Below are 12,575 nucleotides of genomic sequence, written 5' to 3'. Positions count from 1 at the left end.
TTTTGAAAAGAGACCCAAGGATTTCTCAGCAAATAAACAGCTATATATCCCTATATATCATATATGATTCAATCACTCCATAATATTTAGTGACTGTGCATCTTTGATGTGCTGGAAACTCTGTTGGACCCTTGTGAAACTTAATAACATTAAAGAAATCTTAAAAGTCGTATTGACCAAGAGGAGTATGTTTGGGAGACGGCAGCTATCAGTATAATCTATCTTAGTATTAGCACTGCATAAACACATTGCTTACTACCTACATGGAAGCTGTGACCAAATCTGAAAGAATTACATGAGGTATAAGTTGATGAGTGGAAGGGCCCACAACCAGGGAAGAATGTGACTTTCACCTTAGAGTTCCTAATAGTCATAAAATAATGCTGAGCATGATAATACAAGTTTTCTCGTCTTAATGGGATCATATAGCACTTTATAAATCTCTTTCCCCACCCCCTCTAACCATTACCTCATTTAACTTTATTCAAGTGTTTCCATACATTTAGAAAAAGTATCCTGTGGCCATTTATGATACTATGGCCAGAAAAATAAAAGGCTCTTTCATTGTTGTATGTTCAAATGAAATTATGAGTCTCTAATCATAAATAAAACTAATATGTAATAAAATGGCCAGAACAGGAGCTGAAGTGGCAGCAGCGTAAGGAGGTCTCTGCCAAGTGATTTTAGGAGAAATTCAAGACGGGAAAAGTAACAAAAGATCCAAAACTACTCTGATTTCAAGTAGAGCGTTTTATCTAATTTACTAGTAGAGATAGACCATCAATGGAGAATATGAGGTTAAACAGGTTATGGGACCATCTTAACAAGGCCAAACAGGTAACAGGTCCATTTCTCACTATTGTGTTTATATGTTTAAAAGACATGAATCTATAAATATTATGTCTGAAAGGCTATAGATAAGCAATGCAAGATTAGCAATAATTAAATGCTTAAAGAAAGCAAAAGGGATATATGCAGGTTTATTCAGGTCTGAGATTTGAGTAAGAAGTCTGTCATATAAAAATCTGGGGGGAAATAATTTCAGGCAAAAGGAAAGTGGTACAAACAGATAAAAGATGGGCTAGTATTCTTTTTTAATTTGAGTAAGTCATTGGTTTACTGATAATGTTTTATAAAATAAAGGAAAATAGATACATAAAGGTCCCAGATATCACCTGAATTCAAAGAAATGGAGGAGTCTGGATTAATAAGTTTGAGGATCAATTGTAATTTGGTTTAATATAAAACAGTTCACAAATGATATTTCAACTTCAGAAGATGCAGTATTGAAATATCCCTTTGTCCAATCTTGAAGCTGCATGTTTTGTCCAAAGGGATTTTTTTTTTTTCTAGAGAGGGTGTAGGTTTACATGTGTGGAGAATAGGTGGACATGCTATTTCAACTATTAAATTCTTGGTTATACGTGGTATTAGAAAGGAAAAACAAATCAAAATTATTTCTAGCAATCAATTTTCTGGAACAACTCTGTGGGCTTTTACCAAAAGTGGTGACTGGCTGATAGCATCTAGGGAGAAGAGGCTTTGCCAAAGAAAAAAGTACCATTGGTTTGAATGTGATTGAAGAACAGAAGGGTGATCACAGTGGAAATTTTCATGAATTGGCAATGATGTTGGAAGTTTCCATGCCAGTGTCAGCTGCAGACTCTGTGCCCTGCTCAGTCACCTCCACAAGGGACTTGTTTTAGGATTTTAGATGCTTCAGACCCCTGGCTCCTGGTCATGCCCTATTGACTGAAGGCAGCCACTATTCCCATGGCTCCCAGCATGGCCTTGACATCAGAGCTCTCTTCCACTTTGAACAGAGAGAAGTACAAATCTACATCTTTCTTGCTCGTATTCTACGAGTTGGCCACGTTATCAAGTTTTTAGTGGTGAGTTTATCTTTAAGCTTCTGCAGATCACGTACTTCATTTGGCAGCAGCAAAATCCTGCTCAGATCTGCACGGTCGGCCCTGCTTAGATCAGCACAGTCATGCTTGCCTTTTTTACGGTATCCAGGATCTTGGCTTGTGCATCCTTCAGGAAGGCAAAACTAAAGACCTTGCTTTGTTTCATCATCTGCTTAGATTTGCTCATATTTTTGTTCAGCCAAAATTCTCCTTCTTCAGTATGTTCTTTATCAAATTCCTGCTCCCACTGCCCTTTGAAATAGACTGTGTTCATCGGAACCAGTACAACAGAGCTGCTAGGAGCGAGACTGGGAAGTAATCCTTACTGTTCCTCCTGCTTGGCTTTCCACCCAGGAATTAACCCTCTTTACTTTCTGCAGTGTTTACATAATCAACAGATTCCACATTGGCTAGGTTAAGTTTGTTAACATTACCCAAGTCCTGAAGAAACTGATGCATCATTTTTCCCTAGAGCCTGTTGGCCGTGATGTTCAGTTCAGGTGCATCAGTGGGTTTAATTCAGTAAGAAACTTTCGAAATGGATGATGCGGACATCCTGACTTTAAACCTGACTTGTTGGAAGTCCTTCCTTTTGTGTCTCTGTGACTTCATTAAAGTGTGTCAAATTCCCCTCTCCTTCTAGGATGATGTAATCTCTAGATCCTTAACTTCACTACATATGCAAAAACTCTATTTCCCAATAGTCACATTACAGGGACTGAGGGCTCGGACTTGGACATATCTTCTCTCGGGAGACACAATTTAATCTACTATTTACCCCAGTGAACCAAACCGCCTGGTATTCATGCCTTTGTGCAGTCCCCTATTTTGTATCTGGGGGGGGGCCTTTGGGACTGGTGACACTGGTCACCAGTCAAGTGTCGAAAAAGTGATGCTGTGTAATTTCCAAAGCTAGATCGGAAGGAACGTGGAAGCTTTCCAACTTGGGTCTTTTGGAACCTTCACTCTCACCGTACCCAGACACCCTGAAAGAAGTCTTACTACCCTGTTGGAGGCTTCACACGGAGCGGATCTAAGAAACTATGGACAGGGAGTGGGGTCCAGCTGAGTCTAGGCTTCCAGACTTCCCACCGCAGGCATCAGGTGAGTGAAGTCTTCTACACCTTCCTCCACCCTAGCTTCCAGTTAAGTAACACCAAGCGACCCCACCTAATGCCGTGGGGCATCTGATGGTGGTAGTGGAGTGATGAGGTTGAGCTGTTCTGTAATTAATCCTTTGCCCCTCGACCCTTTGGAACACACACACAAACACACAGGAAAAGAAATCCGATGACCCTGTGAAAGGCACGCTTGCAGAGTCCAGGCAAAGCTAACACAAATTCGGGCAAATTCGGGCACCGGCTTTTAGTAATGCCTTTTATAAATAAATCCATCCTTTTTAAGCACTAATTTCACGTACGAAAATAACTCTTGGAATTACATTCTTCTTTTGAAAAATACGAAACATTAGAAAAGCTCCCCCATCCCCAGCGGAACCGGGGCTGTCGGCGTGGTGTGCACGCTTCCACGACTTTCCTGTGTTTACAAACACGCAGTGCCATCAACAACACCCTGCTCCACTTGCGTGTTCCGTTCCGGAACTCACGTGTACGGCTCGCACACCGTAGAAACGGTCTCGTAACTTGTTCTCGCTTTACGAAGTGTCGTAAAGTCTCGTTCGCTTCAGCTTCTCCCCCCTCAGCGCGAGTCGCCACGTAGGCCCTCCTGTTCCCAGATGCGGAGGGGCGGGGTCGGAAGCCGCGGACTCCCGTGAGCCGGCCGAGAGGCGCACGGCGATGACGCACCGCGGTGTGCGCGAAGACGGCGGCAGCCACGACGCAGGGGAGGGGCGAAGGCTGCGGCAGCGTCCGGCGCGCGCACACGTTGCAGCTTCTTGCTTTCGGCGGGGTACGGAGAGGTTCTGACGGCCAGGCAGGCGCACTGATAGGTAGCTGCAGACCGGCGGAGATGGCGACGCTCTGTCTGACCGTGAATGCAGGAGACCCTCCGCTGGGTAAGGGGCCGAGGCCGCGGACCTGCGTGGGTTGCATCAGCCGTGGAGGGTGCGGGGCAGGGAAGGTCGCCGCGCCCGGCGTTGCGCAGTGGCGGTCACGGTCTGGGAGATTAGGCCTGCCGGCTCCTCGAAACTGTGCACGGAGTAAGCTCTGCGCCCTCCTGGCATGTGGATCTGCTCCTGAAGACAGTTTTCTCGGGCGTGGAGGGAGGCGTGGTGTGAGCCCAGGCAGGGCGACACGTCGCTCAGCTTCGGACCTTTTCTCTAACAGGGATGATTCTCAGCCAGCTCCCCTCTCCCTTTTTTTGAAATGGCTTTCCCTGGAGACCTCGAGCTGCCGGTAGAAATGTCGTTTTGAAAGTTAAAATCCATCGTCTTCGCGTCCCCCTCTTTCCGCATACCCCCCTTTACTTACATCTCCCTTCCTCCCTCTTCTCAGAAAATATCTTTAATACCCTAGACTACCTTATGTTTCGTTGGGTTCAAGGGGTGCAAGGCAGTGTAGTAGCTGAGGTTGCATTACAACCGAGGTTGCATTTATTTTTAATTAATGGTGGCACGGTAATTGCTAGAACACTCGAGTGCACTGCGGACTGATAGGGTTCCTTTCCTACACACCCTTGTGGATGTGGTCAACGCCAGAGTAAATGTCGGAACTGTTCCCCTTGCTAGTACGTGTTAAGTTCTATTTAGATTTGCTTTTTCTGTGGGGCCGAGGTTGTTTTCGATAGATCGCTTAGAATTTCTGCTTTTTTATTACTTTGGGAAATTTCACAAAAGAATTTGAGTAGTTTATTAATCTCCTATTTGTTAACGTGTATGCATAGTATAGACTCATAAGTAGTTTTTTTTTTTTTTTAAGGTTTTATTTTTAGGTAATCTCTACAGCAAACATGGGGCTGGAACCAACAACGAGGTCACCCGCTCTACAGACTAAGCCAGCTAGTCTTTTGGCATAAAACCCACAACTTAATAGCCATTTTACGTATTTTAAAAATGCTGATGTTTTAGCATATTGGTTCTAGTAATTATGGGCTAACCTCACACAAATCAATAAACTCTAAAAAAAAAATGGTTTTGCTCTTTGGGCTGGAAAGTACTAGACGGTGTGGTCTCATGGTTAAGAGCAGAAACATTTGGTTCCTGGAGACTTGGGTCCAATCCTGGCTGCCATTTACCAGTTGTGGAACCTTGGCAGGTTGCATGTTTGGCTTCTCCCACAGTTTCTTTGGTTAAGAAAGGAGGAATAGTATTTTCTACATAGGGTTGGTTGCCAGAATTAAATGAGACGAAGGTAAAATTCCTGACACATTTGAGATACTCCGTAGCTATAGTTTTTACTATTGTTACCTAGTAAATCACCCTGTTTCCTTGGTTACCACATTCTGACTGTTCTGGAAGAACAGAGGATCTTCAAGAAATTTGTTGTCATTTTGAACTGTAGACCAGTGATAGAGTGTATGTATGTTTTCTTCTCTCCTCCTTTTTTGTTTTTTAATTCTTCCCACTGTTTGATTAAAGCACATCTCTAAAGATTGAATGAAACATTTAGAAAAACAGATTGCATTGCTGGAATTTCCCTGTTTGACATGCATTCAGCACGGGAAATTTTTTTTTTTTAATGTTAAAATAATTTCAAACTTAAAAAGGTACAAGAATAGAATCAAGTACTTTTTTCCCCCTGTACCACTGGAGAGCATACTGCAGATCATGATGCTTCAGCATCAGGAATACGCCAACACACAGCTCTCTCAAGCAAGGAAGGTCTTCACATGACCTGACAGGACCATCAAAATCAGGAAGTACACATTGATACTATTCTTCCATTTAATGCGAAGCCCCTATTCATATTCCAACACTAATTGTTTCAGCAAAACTCCTTTTTATTTTTTTTAAAGGGAGGGATGGGCTATTTTTTTTTTAAGATTTGTTTATTTATTTATTAGACAGAGATCACAAGTAGGCAGAGAGGCAGGCAGAGAGAGAGGAGGAAGCCGGCTCCCTGCTGAGCAGAGAGTCCGATGCAGGGCTCGATCCTAGGACCCTGAGATCATGACCTGAGCCAAAGGCAGAGGCTTTAACCCACTGAGCCACCCAGGTGCCTGTTTCAGCAACACTCTTAACAGTACAGGGATCAAAATCCAGAATCAAGCTTTGCACCTCCTTGTCATGTCTCTCCAGTTTCTGGAATGTTTTTTCAGTCTTCTCTTGGCTCTCGTAGCTTTGACCTCTCTGAAGACTAAAGACCAGTTACTTGAAGAATGTCCCTCCCCATCAGATTGTTTGATGTTTCCTTGTGGCTGTATTCAGCTACACATCTTTGGCAAGAGTAGCACAGAAGTGATTCGTTTTTCTTCATTGCAGCCCATTAATTGGTGCATGAATTTGATTTTTCCATTACTGATGATCTAACCTTGATTATTTAAGATGGTGCCAGCCAGCTTTATGAACTGCAAAATTTTCTCTTTGCATTTTTTAAAAAATTTTATTTATTTATTTGACAGAGAGAGATCACAAGTAGGCAGAGAGGCAGGCGGGGTGGGGGGAGCAGGCTCCCTGCTGAGCAGAGAGCCGGATAGGGGGCTCGATCCCAGGACCCTGGGATCATGACCTAAGCCAAAGGCAGAGGCTTAACCCACTGAGCCACCCAGGTGCCCCTTCTCTTTGCATTTGACAGGCATTTTGTGGGGAGATGCTTTAGGACCATGTAAACATGCCACTCAAACCTTCGTTTACTGGTTTCAGCATCCACCGATGCTTCCTGCCCAACTTTATTATTATTAAGATGCCAAAAGGTCACCTTCCAGTTCTGTTCCTTCTACATGTATTAGTTGGCATTTTTCTGTCAGAGGATCTTTTTTCTTTTCCATTAAAAAAATTTCATAAGAAAATGTACTCAGGTTACAATCTGTATTATTTACTTTTATTCTTTTAATTTAAAACTTTTATTTTTTAAAATTAGTTTTATTAAGCTATAATGTGCATTTACTAAGCTTCACCAATTTAAAATTGACAAATATGTACAGTAACCACCGCAATAATGATAGAGAATATTTCTCTCATTTCACAAGGTTTCCTTATGTTCCTTTGCAGTCAGTTCCCTTTCCCCATCTCTGGTCCCTGATAGCCTCTGATCTGCTTTCTGTCATTATTGTGCCTTTTTTTTTTTTTTTCTAGAATTTCATATACACTGTATCATATATCATACCTAGGATAATGCTTTGGGATTCATCTGTCTTATTGCCTGTGACAGCACTTCATGGTTTTTATTTGCCGTGTAGGATTTTGTTGTATGGATACACTAAAACTTTTATCATTTACGTTAGTGGTTACATTGCTGCTGTTCGCCAGTGGGAGCCCCTCCAAGCTGGCCTCTGTGTCGTTTTGGTTTATCTGTTTGATTACTTCTTGCTTTCTAGCACAGATTTTCCAGGTCTGTCTTGTACCTTCCTTGCCACAGCCCTGTTTCCAGTGGAGCTTGGTATTTAGAAATCAATATCTGGGTGCTGGTGGTTCATCTTAGCCAAATTTCAAGGACAAAAGATTAATGGATCAATTTAGGATATTTAATAGGTGTTGCGAGGCAGATTACACTGTGTTTCAGAGTAACTTCTGGGTTGCCTTAGGCCTGCATTCAATTCCTGAGTGCCACATATTTAGTTAAGGACTTTGGGTTCAGTATTTAATCTTTTCAAGCCTCAATTCCCTCTTCTGTAAAAGGAAGATAAAGATGTCTCCCTCTTAAGATCACTACGAAGATTAAAAATTTCGATGAGGGGCACCTGGGTGGCTCACTGGGTTAAGCCTCTGCCTTCGGCTCAGGTCATGATCTCAGGGTCCTGGGATCGAGCCCCACATCGGGCTCTCTGCTCAGCAGGGAGCCTGCTTCCCCCTCTCTCTCTGCCTGCCTCGCTGCCTGCTTGTGATCTCTCTCTGTCTCTCTGTCAAATAAATAAATAAAATCTTTAAAAAAATAAAAATAAAAATTTTGATGACTGTAAGGCATTTTAGCACAGTGCGTACCACATAGTAATTACTCAGATGCTATTAACAGTAGTTTTTATACAAGGCACTGCTCTCATTTCTTGTCTCCTGAGGGAGGAGTAGATGTATTTCGATGCCCTTAACTGGAAGCTGAACATACGCAAAAGCAGTTGGACTATGCCAGTGCATAGTTTCTGATATGTTATTTTCCCAAGACTGGAAGAGGATTCTTTCTTTTTATAGACTACTGGGAAAGAAGTTTACTCCTCGCAGGACTCAGTATTGGCTTGTTGAGTCATTCTTACTGCTTTATGATTCAGGTTTTAAATACTACATTGTTAATAAAGAAACATCTTTTCATCTCCTTCCACCTAGGAGCTTTGCTGGCCGTAGAACATGTGAAAGACAATGTCAGCATTTCTGTTGAAGAAGGGAAAGAGAATATACTTCATGTGTCTGAGTAAGTACTTTTGTATCTGTTTTCAGTACTGAACAGCATTTTTTAGATATTCAGAATTCAGTGTTCTGTGCTTGTTTTATTTGCTTATTGGTAGATTAGAAAGAATTGTGCTTTTCTTCCTCATTCTTAAAAGAAGTATATCCAGAGACTTAAATTTGTCAGCAAGCTCTCTGATCCCACTTACAATCTAAAAGAAACTAGAAACATACTGAAAGATTCTTTTTTTCTTTTTACTTCTCTGTTTTCACGGCTTTCTACAATGAGCATATATTGTATGTTCCTGATTAAAGTGAACCATTTGCATCCCAGGATATATGGAAGATTAAACTTCTTTTTCAGGAACCCACTGAGAAGAATAAAAAGAACTGAAAGGGAGATATTATTATCCTTAATTTTAGTTTAATGAAACTGAGGAATAGATATAATCTGGTTTTAGATTCTTTTAAAAATACTTCACCACATAATAAAATCTGGACCAAACTGAAAGAAATTTTCCAGGGTATTCTCAAGCAGGATACAGATTTGAAATGTGTTTCAAAGGTCCATAAAAACTGACAGAGAGACTTGTATTGGGAAAAGGGCAAGATACATAAAAACACATACTCACACACACTCTTCTACTCCCCATCTCCTCCTTCCTCCCAGTATAGTTGTATCATAATTTTGGTTAGGTTTCCATTCCGTGTTTACACTGTAATGACCCAGCAAGTTTTATTCACTGCTAAGCCACATATTATGATTATTTTTTGTGTATGACTCTTACTTTTCCATGGAATAATTGTTTGTTTTGTTCTCTTTCTTCTGAAGCCTCTCTGATTCCTGATCTTTTCTGTGTGACTTCAGGGGTTTGTAGGAATATTTTCTTTTGATGTGGGTCATTTTTTTTTTTTTAAGATTTTATTTTTAAATGATCTATACACCCAACGTGGGGCTTGAACTACCAACCCCAAGATCAAGAGTCACATGTTACATTGACTGAGCCAAGCTGGTGTCCTCTGTGGGTCTATTTTTAATCTCTTCCACTAGGTGCTTGGTCTCCTTTCAATGTGAAAACTTGGAATCCTTCTATTTTGGAAAATTTGAATAATTTTTTTCTTTGATGATTTTCTCCTCCCTTTTTTGTTCTTATGGATGTTGAGATTAAGTATTACCTTCATTTTTCATCTAATTTTTCTTTTTTCTTTACTTTCTGGAGAGTTCTTCGACTTTACCATCCTAATTTTCTATTGAGTTTTCTATTTCTGCTATTATATCTTTAGTATCTAAGAGCTTGGTTTTTTATTTTCTTTTCTTTTCTAATATCCTGTTCTTGTTTTATGACTGCAATATATTGTTTCATTGCCTAAAGGAAATTTATTTGTTTACTTTTTAAATTTTCTTTTCTCTAATTTGTCCAAGTTGCATTTCTCCATGTTTTTATTTTGGTTACTATCTTTCAGGTTAAAAGCTTTCTTCAGATATTTGGTAACTCCTGAGGACCTTCTCAGATTTAAGCTGGAGTTTAAAGCTGTTTATTAGTTCTGAACTCTAGGGTAGGCTTGTTAGTTCTGAGCATACTTTGGGATGGTCTGATTGAACGGTTCATTTAGGGGGAACTTCTGATGTTAGTATCCTTAGTTATTTCTTCTTAGGCTGGTCAGATTATTTAGTGAAGACTTTCAGCCTCCCGTTTGGAAGGTAAAGAGTTGATGCCAGAATATTTTGGAAGCTGAGGGTGGGAAGAAGGCTGAGGATCTTAGCATCTAGTGTGTATGTGTGTATTCTCCCAGTTACCTGTGTAACCCAGTTCACTGCCCTGCCAGATTGCCCCCAGTTGAGAGAGCCTTCGTTTTACTCTTTAGAGAAAAGGCTTCAGTTTTTGCCACGATTGAGTAAAAGCAGTGGTTCCGCTGAGCAGAACAGGGCTCGATGGTGTCTGTTTCCCACCGATTAGTAAACAGACTTTCTATCACCCCTACTTTAGCCCCAGTTCACTTTTGCTTCCATCGAGTCATTACTCTTTCGTGGATTCTAAAATTTAGGTTGGGTTGGTTTACAACTTTGTCCACTACTCACTTAAAATTCAGTTTCTTCAGACCTGCTGAATCCATCTGCTGTCTGGCTTCGTAAACTTTATTGTGACTGTTTCTTCTCCTTAGTCTCTTTCCTTATGGGTGTGTGTCTCTTAAAAAAATAATTTCTACAGAACAATTTTGGTGGGGTTTGAGCTGTCCTCTTTTACTTGGAAGTAGATAAAACTAGCCTCTTCCTGACTGTGTATCCTTGACATCTCTGCCTTGATTTATTTTAAATCACTGTTATTCTTGCCGTCCCAGTTATATTTTCGTATTTACACCGCAAATAGACAATAGTTAGAAGGACAAAGCATTATAGTTTACTCTGAACTGAATTGTTGGATTTAGCCAAACATTCAGAACAAATTGGATTTTGATAGAAACAGTAAGGAATAAATTAGGCAGATTTTTTTAAACTGTAGTTAAAAATACATGGTAAATAAAAGGTTTATATTTTTTATACTCCTTTGTAAGTCTCATGACTCCTACTGATTTGCTAGAGCTGTGGTAATACTTTATCACATGCTTATATTCTAGAGATGTGGTGTTCACCGACGTAAATTCCATACTTCGCTACTTGGCTCGAGTTGCTACTACAGCTGGGCTCTATGGCTCTGACTTGCTGGAACATACTGAGGTAAGGGATGAACATTTCCTTGGGCTTATTTTGATTTATGCCTGTTCTTTTGAGCACTTCATTTTATTGTTGGCTTATATACTATTATTCTATGTAAGGATAGTAATGGAGTTTAGTGATGGACCTAGTTAAGGAATTCTTGTCCTGTTTTTATTTTTAGGAAAACAAAAAAACACCTCATATTTCCTAAGTTTGAACTTTTAATCACATACCAGCTGTCCTGTTGGGCCCATGAGTGCGGTCGTCTTCCTAGATTCCTAGAATTTCAGGCTGGATGTGACTGTATAGATCATCTCATACAAATCCCTTAACTTTACAGATGACGCAGCGGGCCTAGAAAAGTTAAGAGGTTTTCCCAGGGTCACACACACAGTTTGGATCCCTTTCTCCTTTCTCGGTATATACTTTAATTATCGTATGTGCTGCCAAAGCGAGCATGGTGATACATTAATTAATTACAGCAACTGTAGATTAACTTCCAGTACTGCTGTTTAGATGCTTTTTGTTTGTATTCAGCTCCAGTTCTCCTCAGTTTTATAAAAGTCAGCATACAAAGGATAGTTTCCTCGGTATTTACTTTTAAATTTTGCAGGTGGATGAATCTGTTTGGCTAGGTATCACCTGTTAGTTTTGATCAAGTGGGTTATTCCTTCCTGCTGCCAGTTCTCCAATCTTTTTCTTCTCCGAAGTGCTCCTCTGCACTTTTGCAGGAGTGAGGGAAGCACAGAAATAGAACAATGAAGTTTGTTTATTTGGATGCCACTTTAGATCTCAGGCAACCAGAATTAAATCCACACAGTGGCAAATTCAATAATTTGAGATAAGATAGGCATGGTTCTGAGTTCATTTGTTTGTTTAAGTCTAAACGCCGAGGTACATTTCTTTTCGATCTTTTATGTCCACAGATTGATCACTGGTTGGAGTTTAGTGCTACAAAATTGTCTTCATGTAGTTTGTTTACTTCTGCAATCAACGAGCTCAATCATTGCCTGTCTCTGAGAACATATTTAGTTGGAAATTCCTTGAGCTTAGCGGATTTATGTGTTTGGGCCACCCTAAAAGGTACCATTTATTCTTCCTGAAGAATGCTGTATCTTTATTGCTTGATATTTTGCTGGGTAAGAAGTGTGCATGTTTCTCTCTATATAGGTCTCTAAATACACACACACACACACACACACACACACACATATATTTATTTATATACAAATAAAGTCAGATATGTGAGTGTGTGTTTGTGTAGAACGAGAGTCACTGAGGACTTCCTTGCAAAGGAATGACTGCCTTGGCTGTTTCATTCCTATCCACATGTAGGAATTCCTAATAGTTTGCTGTCCCGAGAGGTCTTTTGTCTCTCACTAACCTAGCTCCCTTCTGCTTGTAAGGCTGACCTTGGTCCTATTGAAGAAGCTCTCATCCCATTTATGTCAGCACCTCTCCTGTCTCAGCCATTCCTTTACTCCAGGCATTATTGTCTCTGATTACTTAGTAGGGATGTATGTGTGTTTGAGGGGGT

General features: G+C 40.6%; 1 protein-coding gene across 1 annotated transcript in view; it reads left to right on the top strand.

The window, feature by feature from the left end:
• The first annotated feature begins 3,836 nt into the window (after positions 1–3,836).
• Positions 3,837–12,575, top strand: part of LOC111151000 (glutamyl-prolyl-tRNA synthetase) — a 66,023-nt gene continuing 57,284 nt past the window's right edge. The window contains exons 1-4 of the mRNA XM_022508687.1: positions 3,837–3,924; positions 8,284–8,368; positions 10,960–11,059; positions 11,965–12,121. Of these exons, the coding sequence (XP_022364395.1) occupies positions 3,879–3,924; positions 8,284–8,368; positions 10,960–11,059; positions 11,965–12,121 (388 nt within the window). The 5' untranslated portion in view covers positions 3,837–3,878. The remainder of the gene's footprint in view (positions 3,925–8,283; positions 8,369–10,959; positions 11,060–11,964; positions 12,122–12,575) is intronic.

The sequence above is a fragment of the Enhydra lutris genome, unplaced genomic scaffold, assembly GCF_002288905.1.
Source record: "Enhydra lutris kenyoni isolate GAN:26980312 unplaced genomic scaffold, ASM228890v2 scaffoldscaffold25, whole genome shotgun sequence".
NCBI classification, from domain to species: Eukaryota; Metazoa; Chordata; class Mammalia; order Carnivora; family Mustelidae; genus Enhydra; species Enhydra lutris.
Note: the sequence above shows the minus strand (reverse complement) of the source record. Positions and strands in the feature narration are given on the sequence as shown.